Raw genomic sequence first — 19392 nt, forward strand, 5'->3', positions numbered from 1 at the left:
ATCAGACAAAGTAAGCTTCTTGGTAAATAAAGGGGAGTTTTGATTAATTTTGTTTCATTTTTTGTTGTTTTATTTCTTAGACTCATGCGTCTTTAAATTTGGAAGTGTTGTTTCAGTAAACGAAGGTTCTAATCCCTAGTCTCTACCAAATTCATCATTATTTTCTTTGAATTTTGGAATTTAGAAATTGGGTGTTTGTTTGTTAAGTAATACTAGATACAGTCTTATGATGCACAAGCCCTGCGAACTCATTTTGAAAAAAAGTCAGACCCATAAAAAATTTCTTTTTTTATGTAAGTCCCAGATTTTTTTTCAAAAGGAGTGCATAAAACTTGTACACCATAAGATTGCAAATTCCATTTATGTTGTTTGGATGTAATCTTTTAAGATTAGGAAATGTACATGGAGTCCTTCCAAGTTCCAAGCCCTTTCTGAAGATAACGAGGGAATATGGATTGAACATATTAGGGTAGCTCTAGTTAGGGAATGTGGACTGCAGCTACTGATTTCTTCCATCTCATCTTCGTGGTCAAATGGTTTGTCTTTGACAAATGCCATTTACATGAATATAATCGGAGGTCTTCACTCCAGTTTCTTTGCTCTCATTATTCTCTGATTTCGGAAGAAAGAAAGATTTCTGGAAATGGAAGATTTTCTTTTAAATGTAGCTGATGCTATTGGATTGAAGATTTCTAGGAGGAATTTTGGTGAGGCTGCAAAACAAGCAGACCACTTTTAAGTCTGGCTATCTATAGTGCAATCAGTACAAACTCTAAGACCTAGATAAAATTCATCTATATTGGACCCTCTATCAATGTTCCATCTTTTGCTTCCATTCAGTCCAGCATTTTTTACTAATGAAGATATCGGTAGAATTTAGGATATGATTAAGAGGCTCAATAAGAAAATGCACTCCATCCCAGAGATTGAATCCATAACCTACTTGATGGTGATGTAACGATTTGTTCCGTGTCTGGCCCAGGAGTCCTTGAGATCCAATGGTAGTGATAGATCATGGCCTGCTGCCGCCACCCGGCTGAGCAATCTCGTAAAGACACTTCCACTCATTTTTCGGCCACCCACTCGTGCATGGCGTTTATTTGGCATCTGAGGCAGGGGATACATTGACATCCTGGTGGTGCAACAAGATGACTGCCACCCACCATTCCCCCATTTGTAGCATTGTCGGGGTACTCCAGTGCAAGAGCAAACTGGCACTGGCATGGTAGACTCGTCAAAAATAACCAGGTTCAAGCCCACATCCTGACTGTCCCACTCAGATCTGTACTTTGTACCAACAGAAGTAGCCTGCCTATTCAAATCCTCACCTAATTTCTTCCCGTTTCTTGGAGACTTCGATTGCTTAGAGAAAACTGCCTTGTTGTCCTTTGTACGCTTTGCTCTATGTGACTTGACAGCTGCAGAAGCTATAACAGTTATCGGGAAGGCATTGGTTATCTGTGCTTCCTTTGTGTTGTAAGGAGCTTCTGCCATGTTATCTGGATGGTTTGAGAGGTGGTGCATGCGCTTTGTACCACGCTGAATTCTGCCACTCAATGGGAAGTTCATGGTATTATCCCGGAATTGAAGTGCTGCAAAGGCATTGTCTCGTTCCATTAGGGCACTATCCCGCTGAGCAAGCGCCTCGTCTCGTTGATGGAGTGCCTCGTCTCGGGCAGCCAAGGCTTCATTCTTTTCTGATATTGCTGCATTCCTTTCATGAATGGCAGCATCCCTCTCAGAAATAATAGACATGATCTTCTTATTCATGACTAAGGCATTTGGTTCCTTCAGTTGATGCTGGGGCACCGTATTCCACTGCAAATTTCATTTCTATCCCATTCAAATTATATAGAACTGTTGTATGCTAAAAAAAAAAAAAAAGATAGCAACAGAAAATGGTGATTTTTTTTGCTTTCATAGTACCGGAGAATGTGATTCTCTGTAATAATCCAGTTTATGTCTCCCATTTTCATGTTTCCGACCATCATCCATCTTAGGTCCAGATTACTAGCAGTGAAGAAAGAAATCGGATTCAAGCAGCTTCTCAAACTCCCAATTGAACAGAAATTGGCCTCAACTACTTTTCCATCTCATAGACACGGTCTGCTATCAAAGAAACCAAAAGCTGAATTCCAAGTCAAACAGCAAATAACAACAGAGCTAATGATGCCTCCATTTAGTTTCTGGCGTCAAACTTTTAAGAAAAGAAGTTCAACCATAAGAATGGCAGAGGAAAAGGCAAACATCACAACTTTTAAGAGTTCTTCTATTTACAACTGCCATAATGTAGCTAGAGGGCATGATCTGTAAGTGCTTAGTGAGCTTATGTGTTTTCTTTTTCTTTTTGTTCCCCCACCACGCAGGGGGGAGGGAGTGTTAGGTTAGCCAGTATCAGACATTGTGAAAAAAGCATCACCACCTAAAAGTACAACACGAATCTAAAATTGCACTGTATGTGTGGTTAAAACTTATTACCAGCAAAGGTTTTAGTCTTCTCACAGCAGGAGAGTCGACTTTAATGGCATGCCTCAAACACAGAATAAAGAGGACCTTTGTCTGCCCATCATGGACACTGAAAAAAAAGGAATAGCACTCAAAACACCTTACCCTTTTTAACCATGACTTACCACTTTTCATTTGCTTTAACTAACCATAACTCACAGCATAAAAGTTAAGCAACCAACCCACTCATAAGTCTTCTCTAAATGCAGCTAACTAGCTAAAAAGGGGAAAAATCTCGATAGTTATAAAAGAATTAAGCAGATATAAACCAACAATTATAAAAATTCTCTAAGATCTTATAATTTATCATTGCCTATATAATAAGCTGCAGTGTTTTGAAAGGTAGCCTAACTCCCACTGCATCATTTAAACTACCAAAAAATAGAAGATCAAGCCTTAACCTTGCAAGGATACAGCATAAGCATCCAAAGCATATGTTTTGAAGAGACCGAGCCCTCATAGCAAGGCCTCTTATTTTTTACATACGTGTGTATATATATAATACCAATCAAAGTCCAATTTATTCAAATGACTCGCACTAATGACTCACAAAAGCAAACGACTAAATCTAAACATTTTACCTGACCCCTGCTCACAATAGCAGGGAAAGAAAGAGAGAAAAAAGACCACTTTCACTATATGTGACACCAGCCACAGAGATTTTGTAGATTTTCAATCCATAAACGTGTTTAGTGAAGATAAAAAATCGTCATTGTCGTTAGATGCCATTAACTTATACCTCTTTTCACAAGAATAGTTTCACAAAATGGCCTCTTCATTAGTATCATCGACTTTTTCATCCATCAAGTCTAAAATAACTATGACCTTGACTTAGATGTATGCCCCACCAACTAATCTCCAGATACGTTCTTTCTTTCCTCACTATCGAAACCCATGAAAAGATGGACTAGCTTTTCCGAAGATCATACAAGACATTAGCTTTGGAACCCGAGTCCCACGGCATTCTCGGTTTCTCACAGGTTGAACTCCTGCACACATCAAATTTCAATATAGTGGGGAAAAAACTTCTTCACTAGAAAGTTACGAAACAAATAGAAACAGTAAAATAACAGAAAAAGCTTATCTGAAAGAGTTGAAATAAAATAATGCAATTTCTATAAGAAAAATCCCAACTCCAGTTTCTTTTTCTAAACTTCGACTTCAATCCCACTTACAGAACACCTAAATTAGACTAATTGACCCAACACCAAATTCGAGTAAACCCAACGAAATATGACGAGTCCAAAGAAAACAACAGCTCGAATCCGAAGAAAATGAGTGTTGTAAGGGCGAGTTTAAGTAAACGTTGAGGTTTTTTGAGCAAAACAAAATCCAAAATAAAGGTAAACAGATTAGCACGAACCCAGAGAGGTGCAAATAAAAAATGTATAAACATCGTGAAAATTCAGAGAGAGAGAAAGAGAGGGCGAAGAGATTAAGAAGAATACTCACAATGATGATGGAAAACGGACAGGCTCCAAGAGGAAAACGCCTATCCTCAAATTTTCAGAGACTGTCAACAAAAATAAAAACTAGTCAGGCAGAAGAGGATGTAATGTTGGTTGGTTTCGCCAGTGCTCCGATTGCAATACTACGGGCCTACTCCAGTTTCTTTTTAATTAATTGTATTGATATTTATTTTTTTTTTATATTTTTTAAATGAAAGAAATTTCAGATAAATCTTTCACAATTTATTATTGATAAATTTTATCAAAAAATATAATTACAAATATAATTATGTACTAATCTGTGAATTAATTTGATGTGATTGATCAAAAAATAGATTTTATTAAAAATAATATTAATTTAAATTTTAAGTATAAATAAATCAATATTAATACGCAGATTAGTACACGACTTTACTTGTATATAGCAAAACTCAAATCCTATACACCACCATATCTTATGCATTATTTTCTGCCTTCTTGAATAGTATCCGCCCGGACCCAATCCGACTGGTTATCTGTCCAGATCATCTGGATTTTCAGATTTTTAATTGAACCGAAAAAAAAATCTAATCCAGATGCAGACCCTTAGCATGTTCCAATGCACATTGCACGTGGCTGGAATTCAGTTTTCAGAATCAAGAAAATTAAAAAACATTTTTTTTTATAGAAAAACTAAAATAAAAACCATATCTTACAATTTTTTTTCATATTTTCAATGAATTATATCACTTTCGAAAAAAAAACATCTCAATGTACTATATATACAGTTATAAAATATACAAACTGCATAAATAATGTACAGTCACTTTAAAGAAAAATAAAATTTACTATTAAAAAATTAATTTTTTTCATGTGCATCTTATATTTATTTATTTTTTTCAAAATAATTACATGACACTTGAACATTCACGACTGAAACTATTATTTCTATTTAACAAGGGAATGCTCAATTCTTCCATAAGATTCAGGGCCATGCTCAAGATTCTAACTTATTTCTATTTAGCGTCGCACCAATCCACAAGTTTATTTAACCAGACTTCTCCTTGTTATCTATCACCACAAAAATACTAAAAATACTCATTTGATTGTGTACAGACCCAAAGCCAACTTTCCCCTAATTTTTTTTCTTCATAGGCTCAGTAAAGAAATGGAATAACAGCAAGCCGGTTGCTTGGGTAATTGTCAAATTTACGAAGGTACCACCTATGTGTTTCTGCGGCTGCAAACACCAAATTCGCCACCTGTTAAGGAAAAAATAACTTCATTTAGATGAGGATCAAAGTGAAGCACAAAGGAAAGGAAAACAAAGATGATTATGAAAAACTTGGCAGAGAGAACTATACCGCAAATGCAAAAAGTAACCATATGGTGAGATCTGCTCCTCCACTGGCAACCACAACACCAGCATAGATGACCTACAAATTATTTTTTTTGATAAGTAGATGACCTTCAAATTATAATGAGAACAGCAGTGAGAATTCTAACGGTTTGCCAAATATTAACTGGCACACGATAATAGGAGGATGTTCCGTAATATCAAAACAATACATGGGGAATGATAACACTTGTGCGCACACAAACACACACACACACACACACACAGAGAAAGAGAAAGAGAGGTACAATCTCAGCCAGATAGTGCGGAGATGAAACAATTTCGAACCAATCACCATGGGGGATTACATATTCATCAACTTGTTCTGTATGGTCGCGTAGCGAGCCCTGAGAAGAAACTTGCATTGTCAAACAACAGTAGGATGGTAAATGTGAAGATTTTAGCGGCTGTCTCAGCATGCAAACTAACATTTTCATTCCACATATCCAAGATAAAACAAGTGAGCATGTATGTTGGCAACACCAATGGAAGTGATCATTCTATATTGTTGCATATCTGTTTAAGACAACACCAATGGCAAATTCGTTACTTCACTTCCCACTTACTTGACCAACTTGAATGTGGAAAGTAGAACTAGAAAAGCAAATAAAGAGCATACAAGAAAGAACAAAATGTAGTTTTAACATACTCATGTCCCAAGTAAATAACAACAATTTATCGTGTGCCAGACAAATATGAAATAGTACCAAGTCTCGATGTTTAAGCACACGTATCCATACATATAATATGGGAGTAGGTGCATTAATATAGATGTGCATGCGTGTGTACATATATTAGAATTATGCTTCCATAATGTCAATTTCTTCAAATTTTAATAACCCACAAGGACATCTGTTTTCAACATAAAGAGAAGAAAAAACGCCGCTCCCTAACAATACGTACGAATAAAACTTCCACTAACAATGAGTCAAAGATCTAATAAGTTGACATCTAAATCAACAAAATGACTGCTGAAATAGTGAAACTAACAAGAATTGAATGACAACGCTGCTGATGAATCCATCCCCAACAAAATATAGCTGCACCAATCCACTGGCACCACCCAAGCTTCATAAGAGGATTCACAAATTCCCACAAATGAATTTCAATGGCTGGCATCTGATTTTTGCCTCTGACAATAAATTCAGCCACTCCACTCACTAGAAATTCATAAACCTCTGGTATGCAATTGCAACTAAGTGACAGTGGTGCTGCTGTGTAGAAACTAATCCAGATTCCAGAAAATAAAATATGTCAGCAGATCATCACTTAATTCTAACACAAACAATACCAACAACAGGGAACTAGAAAAGCTGAAAATAGTTTGTAATTATCAATTAATAGCATTCCCGCCATGGAACTAAAAGATTAAATGAAGGTTTTATGATTTGTATCTTTTTCATTTTTATTTTGGAAAGGAATTTGATATCAATAATTGCAAGCAGGGTAGTTTTCTACGAAAGACTATCACTAAAATGAAAATAGTATTTCACATTTTAAAACATAAATACCTCCGCAGGGTTAATCTTTAGATATATTTCTTGTTTCATAGGTAAAATCAATTTTATTAATAGAATAATCTTTAGAAATATTTCTTTACTTATGTAAGGAAATAGGCTTCACCAGTTATTAGGAACCATATAATTTTATTTATGGTGAATTTAAAACCTAGGTTCAACCAGTAAAATAAGTCTTCCCCGACTAAAATTGATCTATTCGACTACATGTATAACAGCAGATCAATTCAATTCAATTCAATATCTTAAGTTTATCAGGTTGGTCACAATCATGTTGTGTTAAGTAGTTGTAACCTCTAGCTAGGCGTTCCTCATGTATACTACCTGTGTGCCTGGGCTTTGCCTATTTCTATGAATATAATATCTTTGATTACCTATCAAAAAAAATAAAATGTTGTGTTAAGTAGTCAATGGAAAAATGTGCAATCACATGTCTCATGTCTTGTTGCAATGGTAAAAGCCTTGGGCTGTCAAGCATAAAGGTGAGGGTTTGAGTTTTGAGGTCACTTCATGTGTAAAAGGGTAAATGCTTTTTTTCATGATTTCACCGTAGGAGTTAAGATTACAACCCTAATATGGTACTAGAGTTTGTTATATGAGCTGGAGAGACTACATTCGGATATCTGGGATCTTTTTATTTTTCTAGTTTAATAAGATATCTGAGATCTTACACTCACAAAATTAGAATTATTTAATTGGTAAACAACCAACGCAAGGGAATAATAACTCAAATGGTTTTCAAGAAACTTACAACAGGCCAGTTAGATAACCCAAGATATGCATCCGAGCAGAGGGGCTATAGTTGAACACATATATTGTCTCAACCAGTCGTCTCAAAACTTGAACTTCCATCAACAAAAGAAGAAAAACAGATCTCCAGATCATAAGTCTTTGTTTTATTGATGTTGAATGTGATTTGGACCAAGATGATATATGTGAGCCTCCAGTCAAGTAGCTGGCAATATTGGAGTAAAGCAATGGCTCTGAAACCTCTGAAACCAACTGAGCTGTGTAATTGGCATACATCCAAGTTGAACCAAGCAGGAGTGTTGTCCACACAACAGCCACCCAATAAAAATGGCGAAAGAACCTTTGAGGAACGGTAAATCTCTGCAATCCAATAACACAGATTAAATTAGAGTATGATTTTCTTTCCTCTCTCTCTTCTTTTAGGAACGGTAGATTGAGGCAGGACTTCTCATTCTCTTTGAGGTGAAACGTTAGGACTCGCACTCATTCCATTTATTCATTGCAAATGATAAAATAAACAATACGGCGAAGTTTGATAATGAAACGCACACAGGCTACAACATACCTGTGTCCTGTGAAACGAACACCCTAAAAGATGAATAACTTCAGAGGACAGAAAGTTTCGTATGATTCTTTAAACGAACAGCAGAATGACAAGCTAGGACATGGATAAAAGAAAGGCTAAACTTCCATCAAAACTGGGTAGGATTACTCCAAAAAATATAGTAAAGCTTCTAGTTGCCAAAAAATGTTGGAGAACAAATATCAGCAAAACTCCAGGAATGAACTAGAGAAATAAGAAACTCCAATATAACATAATGAACTGATGAAAACACAACAGATCATTTTAGCTAAAGCCCAACACAACGGTTGATTTTCTATTCCTTATTATTATCCAAAAACCAAAACGGAGACGCAAATCACAATATTCTCATCTCGTTTCCTTCTTTTTTCCCTTCAATTTCTCTGCAACCAAACTAACCCAACGAAGGAGACCCAAAAACACTTGCATCGAACAAAACTATCACTCACCTTCGACGAAGACTGCAATGTCTTCCCACGCTTAGCGAAGCCCAAAAGAGTATCACGAAACCAACACAGCCTAGAAGACGGCACGGAAGCTATCAATATAGGCAAAGTCCCAGCAATCCAAGCTGCTCTCAGCAATCCAACAAGCCACAAGTTCATTTTCGAAGAAACCCAGAGGAAAACCAAGCCCAACAAGTTCTAAACCGCTAGTTAAAAAGAAAGGCCATAAAACCACCAGATTTGTAGTGGATTTATGAGGACCACGAGGTGCAGCACGAGTCGCTAAGTGTAAGCGGTACCAGGCGTGCAGTCTTGCGGACGCCGCCGCACTGTGGACACAAACAACGGCGCGTTTCTGAGAGAAGACGGCTGAGAGAACGGTTCGTTCTGTCGTAGACCTGATCACTAATGGGCTTATTTGAGCGTGCTCGGACTTGCGTTTCGAGCATGAAAGATGGGTCGGGACTAGGGATAAAACTTCCTTAATGGGCTCGGGCAAGGTTCTTTGAAGCCCGTCTTAGACACAAGCCGAAACATCTCTCTTTAACTCAACAGTTTATAGGGCTAAGTAGATTTGTTCATCATCGGGCCTCGGCTCTAAGTTCGATTCATATAGACCCGATTCGAGCACTTTTTAACATTAACCCAAACAGGCCCTAAGGTTGAGCCTGAACAACCTACGTCGTTTGCTTTTTACGATACAGTTAATTTTGTTCGGTCGATGTTTCAATGGTATAAATATTGGAACATTAAGGAATGATATTTAGGCTCCGTTTGGATAATAAAAATATTTCATCTCATATCATTATTATAATTTTTTTACATTTCTATACAAAATATATAAAAAATTTAATTTTTTTCAAATTTTAAAATAATAAAAATATTAAAAATAATATTATAATAATATTTTATTCAACTTTCATAAAAAATCATTTTATCTCATCTCATTATCCAAATCGCATATTAATATTTTGCCATATGTAGGCTCCATCCAGATCCTGAAAACAATGAGCTAGGGAAGTGAAAACAATAAACTTTGAGGCGAGTTCGTCACGATATATAATTTGGTAACAATTTTGTTTTATTTTTCTCATCATTTCCAGCACATAAAAAAAAAAAAAAAAGACACTCACATAGAGTTTTGGATAGCATATCTAGATCATCAGATTCGGAGGATTATTGTTTAAAAACAATCAGCAGTACTCCCTTATTGCCAGAAGAGGGAGGAGCTAGCTAGCATCATTAGGGAAATTTAAGTAGTAAATACTGGAATAATATTCTTGGAGATGCTTGCTTTATGCATACACATCTATGCCCCAATACTTGCCAGGTTGGTAGGTCCGATACTTACTGTCCATAGTTTTGATCAGGTTCATGTCCTCTTTAGTGAGCTTGAAATCAAAAACTTGAAAATTCTCTTTCAGCCTCTCAAGTTTTGACGTCTTGGGAATGACGACTGTGTTCCTCTGAATGTTCCATCGCAGAACAATCTGAGCCACAGTTTTTCTGTACCTCTTAGCCAGACCCTGAAACAAGAAAATGAGACTGGCTATTAATAACTACTGGCTTTCACTGCAGAAGCAAATTAATTAAAAAAATTGCCCAGTAGTACTGAGTCATGTGGCAATCCAAGTAGGAACTAAGAATTAAACCTACTTTGAGAATCGGATCTTCCAGACAAGAAACTGAACCAAACAATTCAGTGTTGACAACAGAACCTCCAAGAGGAGTGTCTGCTGTAGCACAAATTCCATGCTTTTGACAGAATTTGACTAAAGAATCACGCTGGAAATAAGGGTGACATTCAAACTGGTTAACTGTAGGCTTCACTTTGGAATAGGCCAAGCAATCTCTGGTAACGTCATAGTTGCTGCAAATTAATAAGAAGAGGGTAAACGCAACTCGAGTCAAATCATTTAATCGATAGCTGAATAATATCTTCTAAAAAGTGAACGTATATAATAACTTCATGTTTTCTTCTTAACAAACTTTAAACGCATCTCAAAGAAAGTAGGAAGAATTATAGATCTATGCATGCAAAGTCATGATTGAATGAAGTTCCACTACAAGAAATATATCATTTCCAGCTATCAAAGTCGCCGGAAATACTATAAAAAGTAGCTGTTATTAATTATTTGCGGTTAGTTTCAGTTGTCAAAAATTAGCCGCTATTAAAGAGCCAAATTAAAATTTTTTCGACTACTATGAGAAGTGGCAGATACACATATTATTTGCGACAACATTAATAACCGCAAATGTCATAAAATTTTGTTATAAAAAGTTTTGTCAAGTTTCATGATCAATCGCCAAATATTTTTCGGGTGGATTATTTTAGCTGCAAATAATTTTTTGTGTCTACTTTTCTTTAGCCGGAAAGAGGTTCAAAATGGCCAAATTCTAGTTCCGGTGGATTATTTTAGCCGGAATTCTCAGTCTGTAGAGTGAATGTAATTGGAAATTATGGAAAGTCTATGCCCTTTGCAGCTAATCCCTATGCTACGAGCCAGGCCCGTGGAAACAAGATCTTCCATAGCATGCCAGGTAGTTTCCAAGGATATGGTTGTGTCTATGTCTAGCACCTTATCTTCACCCAGAACACTCGCATTCGTCCCAACTCCTGCATGCATTTGGGATACAGGTATACAACCAATTATGAGAAGTGTAAATCGTCATATACAACAACCAGGCTTTTAATAGTTTTCAAATTCCTGATAGAACTATTATTTTGAGCTTAATATGCTGTTTGCAAAGCGCAGAAAATCATTTGTGAGTAGACTAACATTACAAGAGAGAGTGGATGTCAGAAACTTGGAGGTTTTGGCAAGTCATGAACTGCCAACCTCTTATTTTGATCGTATAAACATAAAAATACCGAAACGACGATCAATTAACGGGTAGGCAGTAAGTACCACTATGCCCGGTGGCTATGGGGAAATGAACAAGGTACAGATCCAGATAATCTAACTGAAGCTTCTTCAGACTGTCTTTACAGGCCTCCACAACATGTCCATGATCTGAATTCCAGAGCTGCATGCAATCAAGACGCATTGCAGCGAAGAATACTTTGTCACTGGCCAGACAACATGAGATAATCAACCACTAATAGTAAACCAAAAACTAAGATCAAAATTTCCAAGTAAATAATTCAAATTAAACTGGCTTTGGCGGTAATGAAAAGATCCTCCCTCTTGACTAGCCCAGTTAGAAAAGCTTCTGCAAATGCCTCCCCAAGTTCTGCTTCATTCTTATAATGAACTGCAATGCAAGCATCCCTGTCAGCAATCGTCTGCCTTAAAACCATAAAACAGAAGATGCGTGGGGCACCATGTTAACACAGCCATTAAGAGAAGGAAAACTATGAAAAGGAATTGATCACTCCTATAAGGGCAGGGCAGTGTGACCTGTGTACTGCCTACGCTATACTTAGTAGGGAAAAAGTGGTGACATTGGATGAATGTATTATTTCCCATTGACTAATGCTATTTATCGCTTTGATGGTAGTGTCATTACTACCTCGGTCAACCGATTAGGATTATTTGCTGCTAGACAGTAGCCAATAAAGTTGCATGTGCTTGACACATCCCAAGATTGTAGCATTACATGTAGACCTTTTAATACTATATGTATTTCTCTTAAACATATCTCTCATTATTCCTTGCAGGGTTTATTTCGAACTCCAAACTTCACACAAAAAAAGTGATCACAAAATCCTTCTAACATCTTGACTGATTTGCCAACATTTAGCTAGCCTGTATAGATTGCAAATCAAACAAATTTATACGTAGGGGCACAAATAAATTAAGCTAAAAGCTGTGAGGGGGAGTACCAGCACAGTCAAAATGGTGATAGCCAATCTTGATGGCATTGATAATGAGGTCCCTGATTTCATTTTTTCCATGCGCCAAACACCTAGGCCTATCATTGGCATCCGGAAGCCGTTGTTGAGTGTAATTTCCATCTCTTGTTGCCCTGCAAACTGACCCATACTATTATTCCTCTCTGGAATGCTACTCAGTGCTCACCCTTGTGCACGCACTTGAATGATTAAAACGTGTATGATACTGACACCTAAATATAGATAAATGTTATGTGTAGTCGTGTTAAATGGGGCCTGTCGGTTGGGAAATTAATCTGTGAGCTAGCTGTGGTTACCATTGTACTAAAACCATGCATGTGCTTGTTCAAGTCGTGGAGACTTTTAGAACACAAGAAGCTGGTTACAGCACAGATGATATGTTATGCACCATGCAATACATGTGATTACTGAAGCAATGACATGTATTGACTGTCCCTGTGTTATGTACTCCTGAAGCAATAAATATGTACAGCAGCGAATGCAGCTCCTATTTATTCATTAGTGTTGAGTGGTTTTGAGTCTTTCTTGACCTCAAAAGCTAACTTAAGAGGTGAAGTTTTTACTTGTACTTATAAACTCATGACCACCGACTCATTCTACAACTGATATAGAATAATTCCAAAAATCTCCTCCTCACACATCGGGTATTGGGTCAAAGCAAAGATAATTGGATAAACTTGGTAGCCTGAGACTGTTGAGTAAATCTGAGTTCTGATACTAGTATTAGATGATCTTAAATCTTTCTCAATCTCAAAAGCCAATTCAAGATGTGTGACTTATTCTCGCACTTATAAATTGATTATAAGCTCTTTCCGCCATAACCGACGTGGACAACCCAACAATTACTGGCCAGCAATAATTCACATCTGCGATAATTGGACGGCAAGAAAGACATGTGAAGCAGCAATAATTCAGGTACTCTATTACATAATCTAGTACAGCATGCATGCAGTTAGACAAACATGCATGGGCCAAAGATAAAATCTGAAAAGATAGCGCAAGCTGGTCTCTTCTATTGCCAAAGCTGACCGCACGTCATTAATTCAGTCTCTAACAACTGTCGTAATTTGATCATTTGGTGAAATATAGAGAACAGTTTTATCATGATCTCAAATATATAAAGTGATACCATAAAACAGAAGTTTGGGTGGTTGTATGTTTGAGCTACATGTGCACTACGATTTAGACATGCATGCAGGTTGGACCCCATGAAACATGCATGCCGGCACCTGACATTAATTCAAACACGTACGTGCAGTCCAGCAGGAGCCAGATCAAGGATGTATAATCTGGTCTCTTGGTAAAACGTTATTTTATCTATTAGATTTATTTTATAATAAAAATAATTTTATAATTTAATATATTATATTAAATTATATTAATTTATAAAATTATTTTTATTTAATTTTTTTTCATTTTTATAATATTTTCCTTAAAACAGTCAAATAGGGAGAAAAGTGCATGCATGGTTGCGACATCATTATTGCCAGTACGTAGTAGCCATGATAATTGGGTTTAAATTGCCAGTGACATGACGTAACAACGTGTGGTAAAAAGGAGATAGGAATTTTGGGGCTCCGTTGGAATTGGGAACGTTGCAGACATAGAGTCTCTCTTGTGTCTAATTTTCTGATCGGCCCAACCTCATCAAACTGCACGCGACGGCTAATTATTAAGAAAAATAAAAACAATAATAATTTATAAGTTTATTTATTAATGTTTGGCGATACGTTAATACTTTTGGAAGTTTTTTTACATCAACTAGCGTAATAATTAAGTATTGATGCTTAATTTTTTATAGTTGTAATAAGTTTTACAACAAGAAGTGAATTTGATTCTTTTTAAAAAATAATTTTTTAATGTGATTTATAAATTTATTTATTTATTTTTAAAAAAATATGAATGTAAAACTGTAAATATTATTTTATTTTAAACCTCGAAGAAAATAAATTAGTTAGTAAATAATAATTGTAAGCAGTATAATACTATAATTCGCTTATTAAATTGAATTATAATCTTGATACGACGTCGGATTCGTAAGGTGTCCTTTAGTCATTACAAAGCCCGTGGATCGTCCTATTCTTTCCAGTTTCCATGCCTTTTCTTGGACGGAAACGAACAAAAATTAGGACGCGGAGAGGGAAAGATCTGAAGCTCCCATAACTCTCTTAAAAAAGCTCTCATTTCCCGAACGAAAGCCGTTGCATATCCACGATCGAAAATGTCTCCTTTCAGCGGCGATGAAACGGCACCGTTCTTCGGCTTCCTTGGTGCCGCTGCTGCTCTTGTTTTCTCCTGTAACTGAACCCTAAACCTTACCTACATTTTCTTTGACCGATACATTCTATCTCATCTAGATCGATCTGAATTTTCCTTTTTTTTTTTTTTTTATCTGTTTGATTTCGGGAGAACTATTTTCTAACCAAAGAAATCCGAAATTCGGTTCTCCATTTTGTATTTTTGGGTATGTTTGGCTGATAATAAAGCCTGTAACCTCTTCCCAACTGCAAAGAAACTGTATTTCAGGTTCATTCGTCATTTTCACGGAAACTTAACATATGATTGCTACTCTTTTTTTTCTTTCCCATTTTCATTGCTTTTTGTATGGAATTGTCGGATGGCTGATATCGATTTTATTATTACATGTAGCTCGGAAAAAATATATCAACTAACGCTAGTTTGATGTATAGTTTTCGTTTCCCTAGGAGATCAAGTGGTGTAATATGTAAGATTTGATTAAAGCGCTCAATTATGTCATTATTGCAGATTTTAGTGTTGTTGGTGTAGACCTTACTACGATTTTCTAGATTTGATTATTTATTATCTAAAGCCTCGACCAGAGAACCCATCACCCTATGTAGGCTAACCAAATAAAAGTAAGATTCTTGGGGGAAAAAAAAAAACAAAAACTCCTAGGAGTTGGCTCAAGTGGTAAACGACTTGGTCTTGGTTGTATGCTCTCTCTGACTCTAATGTTTGAATCATCTTAGGTGCAAACAATTCTTAAGAGCCATTAGACTGAGGGATTTTTTCCTTGAATTACTCAATGTGTACTTATAGGAAACTCATTGTCGAGGGGTTGTGCACCCCTGAGATTAGTCGGGACACTGTTCTTGAACACCAGTGGCAATAAAAAGAAAAGATTCTAAAAATTAATAGGAATTGCTTTTCTTTAATTTTTTTAGGAACAATGTGATTCTTTAGTGCTAATTGCATGGTTTATTATTTTTGTTTCGTCTTTAGGTATGGGAGCTGCCTATGGGACTGCAAAGAGTGGCGTTGGTGTGGCTTCAATGGGTGTGATGAGGCCTGAATTGGTGATGAAGTCCATTGTCCCGGTTGTTATGGCTGGAGTTTTGGGTATTTACGGCCTTATTATTGCCGTTATCATCAGTACCGGGATTAACCCAAAGGCCAAGTCCTATTACCTGTTTGATGGTTATGCACATCTCTCGTCTGGGCTTGCTTGTGGTCTTGCTGGCCTCTCTGCTGGTATGGCGATCGGTATTGTTGGTGATGCTGGTGTTAGGTATATTTCTAATCTCTTATATGAATTTGGTACACATATATCCAGTTCCTATTATCATTAATTTCTGTTTACTGCGTTGTGGATTTATTTTCTTGGATGGTTCTGGGACTTAGGGTCGGTTCTTAAATTGATTGTTTCTAATGTTGTGTGTCAGCCTCAGACTAATGTTTTATTTGTTTGCTCATGTAGTTTATATTGGCCCTAGAATTACTCATTTTGTTCATTGGACCATCAAGTTTGGTTGCAATATCCGGCTAACCTTCTCATGGTAGATTTTAGGACTTACTGAAATAGCTTATAGTTGTTTCTTCATTTAGTAAACATTTTCAAGACCAATCCAAAAGTCGGCCTTGTTTGGTTACACAGATGATATGAGAAATCTGTGAATAGTAGTGAGATAGTTTGATTAGATGAAAAAGTTGAAAATTTGAAATTGAAAAGTGTCTATGTTTGAATGGTGTTTGGAAGTTGAGATAGGATGAGATGGGTTGAAACCATCAGTGAAACCAACCAAACGGGGCCTTATTTTAAGATGTTCTTGGGTCATCTGTTTGCTTCTTCTTTTTTTTTTTTTTTTTTTTTTTGGGGGGGGGGGGGGGGGGGGGGGGGGGGGGGGGGATGGAATGGGTTAATTGATTGACATGGAAGGGTTTGAAGGAAATATCCCTATTATTCATGTAAGAAAGATGGGGTATCTTTTATCTTTGTATCTTCTACTCTAATCCTCCTTGTCCAGCTAGGGGATCATTTCTCCTGAACCTTGCACGCTAGATGAAAATATGTGGTCATCATGGGGTTAGTGTATAATGATCTCTAGTGTGTACATTATGTTGTTGCTGAATGAGGTTATCTTTATTAGTGGTTGGTAATTCAGGTGGAACTTGATGAACCACATCCGATTTTAATCCATGGACCACGTGAATGTTTTATTTGGCATTCCCATGCTTTCTAGTTCCAATAGGATGATAAAGGACTGTGTTTTCAAGAGCATGCAGTGGTTCTATATTTTGAAGAGTGGTCTTCATCTTCACCTCTTCTGAAGTTCAAATTTTTTTTTTTTTTAATTTATTGGATGTTCTAGACTAACCATAGTTAGAATTACATTGACCTTGTAGAAGTAATGACTTGTAACTAAAGCGTGTTGCATGCCTTAAGATTTACTAGCCTGCACAGGGTAGTTCATGGCAGCCATATTGGTTAGTGATCCCTTTGTTTATTCTAGGAGCTATTCTAGATCAAGTATTATCATGATATCAAGCTCTGAGTGGTATCTTCTTATCGATTTTAAAATAATTATGATCGATCCTTTCTCTAAAATCCTCTATTTCCAGCTTGTATTTGTGAATGCATTTCCTTTTTTTTTTTTTCTATCTATTCCAGAAATATGTTGTTACTTCTCGTTTGATTTCTGTAAGTCAAAATTCACTTTTGAGCAAAGGTTACCTTTTCTACTATGTATAAAGCGGTTGGTCCTCCCCTTGTGTTGTATTTTGTGACCATCCACTTCAGTCTACATTTTGGGGATAGCTGGGATCCAATGTTGATTTGCGATTGAAATGTCAGCTTCATATTATACAACAAAGATGATATCAATAATGGTATAAGGTATAAACTGATGATCCGTTAGCTTATTTAAGGGGTTAGTGTCATTTATGACGTGAGGGGAAACAGAGCTCAGGTCTGGACAGAGAACTTAATGCTTGAAACAAGTAGGTCCCCTGATTTACTTTGTAGGAAAAATGGAAAAAATTCAAAATAGCTCATGTATTGCAAACCTCAGTAGTCCTGTGCCACTGTTTGGACTATGATGCATTATTGATTTTTATGCTTAAGTGGTGTAATTTATGGACTTTCTAGAAGTTTGTTTACTTCTTGAGGATGCTTTTGTTGGATTTGTGGGATGCTTTTTTTGGATTTTTTCTTGGTAGTGAAATTATAATCAGCACTCCTTCCACATTTCATAGTAGTTTCCATTAATCTGTGCTGCCCCTTGAGGATATGAATGTGTTTTGCAGAGCTAATGCACAGCAGCCAAAACTTTTCGTTGGAATGATTCTTATTCTCATCTTTGCCGAAGCACTTGCCCTCTATGGTCTTATTGTCGGCATTATCTTGTCTTCTAGAGCTGGCCAGTCCAGAGCAGACTAAGAAGGGTGCTGTGTTGCTGAAGGTTCTTTTTACCTACTTATTTGTGTAATTTTGAGGAGGAAATTAATTGTGGACAGGTACCAGTGAGCTCTCTAGATTGATTTGTTGGAAGCAGGTGCTCTGCCAGCAATTTGGTGGTATTGAGATTGTAGAAGTAGGATTGAATTTCTGTGTCTAATAAAAGCTTCTGAAGCTTACTCTGATTTGGTTTTATCTATTGATGTATCTTGCCATTTAGAAATAGGATACTGAAGCATAAGGGCATTGGTTGTCAAATGTATACTTACATAAGGGCATTGGGGTCGGTTCTTCTGATTGAAATAAACTGGAGAAAAAGATTTGGAGGATGCAATATTTTTCGAATTGAAGTGATAAAAAAAAAAAGTAATAATTAAGTCGCAAAGAATATAAAAATACATTATCGGGAAATGGCTCGTCGAGCTGGTTCTATGTTTCTTGAGCTTGATGTCAAGAAAAGATAATCATCCATGTGATTTTTTAGATGGTTCAAAGTTGGACCAATGGTGGTGCCTAATATTAGGAGACTTTTGGTAAGATCGTAGATGTCAGATTGAATATTATAATTCTAAAAGTTAAAAATTTGATCAAATTAATATTCGAGAAGAGAATGAGAAATGAAAACAAGGAAATAATCGTTAATAAAGAACATAAGTTTGGGCGACAAGCTAGTGTCCAAAATATTGGTAAAAGGGCTTGAAGACAATGGCTCATGGAGATGACGTGCTTGAGTAGATGGGCAATGATGGCGTGTAAACAATTACCGAACGAATCTCAACTAGATCTAGCCATTATCATCATATTAACATCCCCGCATAAATGTAAGCGTTGATCAATGATTGCTTGAGGCCATGAAAGTTGAACCATTCAGCATTACTAACTATATTTCGTGAAAAAAATTTAAAAAAAAAATTGTCATGTTGAAATGAGATACTTTATCAAATTTAAACGGGCCTTAAATGAATTTAGAATAGACAAATAAATGGTGATCTACTAACTTTCGCCACATGACATTAATATAGTTTAAACTCGTAGTAATGCACATTATCAATGGATAGTGGGGGAACATACATTATGGGTATATATAATAGTGACAATGTGTTTGGAAGTTGGGTCAGATTTCACAACCTGAAAATATTAGGTCACCTTTCAATAAGTTAAAGGATTACATAGATGCATATGTTGGAACCCACACACACACACACACACACACACAT

At 36.4% G+C, this 19392-nt stretch overlaps 3 protein-coding genes and 1 pseudogene across 7 annotated transcripts; 1 reads left to right on the forward strand and 3 right to left on the reverse strand.

Annotated features, from left to right (window-relative positions):
• Nucleotides 1–651: 651 nt before the first annotated feature.
• Nucleotides 652–4113, reverse strand: LOC122313175 (protein BASIC PENTACYSTEINE4-like). Of its 2 annotated transcripts, none has more exons than XM_043127949.1 (4): nt 3958–4113; nt 3245–3494; nt 1927–2106; nt 652–1818 (listed from the first exon to the last, which is right to left on the reverse strand). In XM_043127949.1, exons 3-4 carry the CDS (start codon nt 1993–1995, stop codon nt 940–942), a joined length of 948 nt encoding a protein of 315 aa, XP_042983883.1. In that variant the 5' UTR covers nt 1996–2106; nt 3245–3494; nt 3958–4113; the 3' UTR covers nt 652–939. The 2 variants fall into 2 exon arrangements, with proteins under 2 accessions (XP_042983883.1, XP_042983884.1); XM_043127950.1 differs by having other exon boundaries at nt 652–1833.
• Nucleotides 4114–4926: 813 nt separating this feature from the next.
• Nucleotides 4927–9051, reverse strand: LOC122313174 (polyprenol reductase 2-like). 4 transcript variants are annotated; one of them, XM_043127947.1, is made up of 6 exons: nt 8628–9051; nt 7597–7955; nt 6300–6460; nt 5577–5677; nt 5297–5368; nt 4927–5194 (listed from the first exon to the last, which is right to left on the reverse strand). In XM_043127947.1, the coding sequence occupies exons 1-6, from the start codon at nt 8781–8783 to the stop codon at nt 5090–5092; spliced, it is 954 nt and encodes a 317-aa protein (XP_042983881.1). In that variant the 5' UTR covers nt 8784–9051; the 3' UTR covers nt 4927–5089. The 4 variants fall into 4 exon arrangements, with proteins under 4 accessions (XP_042983881.1, XP_042983879.1, XP_042983880.1 ...); XM_043127945.1 differs by having other exon boundaries at nt 6300–6553; nt 8628–9048; XM_043127946.1 differs by having other exon boundaries at nt 5577–5675; nt 6319–6553; nt 8628–9045.
• Nucleotides 9052–9704: 653 nt separating this feature from the next.
• LOC122314094 lies at nt 9705–12582 on the reverse strand (annotated as a pseudogene).
• Nucleotides 12583–14567: 1985 nt separating this feature from the next.
• Nucleotides 14568–18370, forward strand: LOC122312304 (V-type proton ATPase 16 kDa proteolipid subunit-like). Its single transcript, XM_043126859.1, has 3 exons — nt 14568–14777; nt 15724–16009; nt 18025–18370. The coding sequence occupies exons 1-3, from the start codon at nt 14702–14704 to the stop codon at nt 18155–18157; spliced, it is 495 nt and encodes a 164-aa protein (XP_042982793.1). The 5' UTR covers nt 14568–14701; the 3' UTR covers nt 18158–18370.
• Nucleotides 18371–19392: the final 1022 nt, after the last annotated feature.

Source organism: Carya illinoinensis, chromosome 6 (genome assembly GCF_018687715.1).
Source record: "Carya illinoinensis cultivar Pawnee chromosome 6, C.illinoinensisPawnee_v1, whole genome shotgun sequence".
In the NCBI taxonomy this organism is placed as follows: Eukaryota; Viridiplantae; Streptophyta; class Magnoliopsida; order Fagales; family Juglandaceae; genus Carya; species Carya illinoinensis.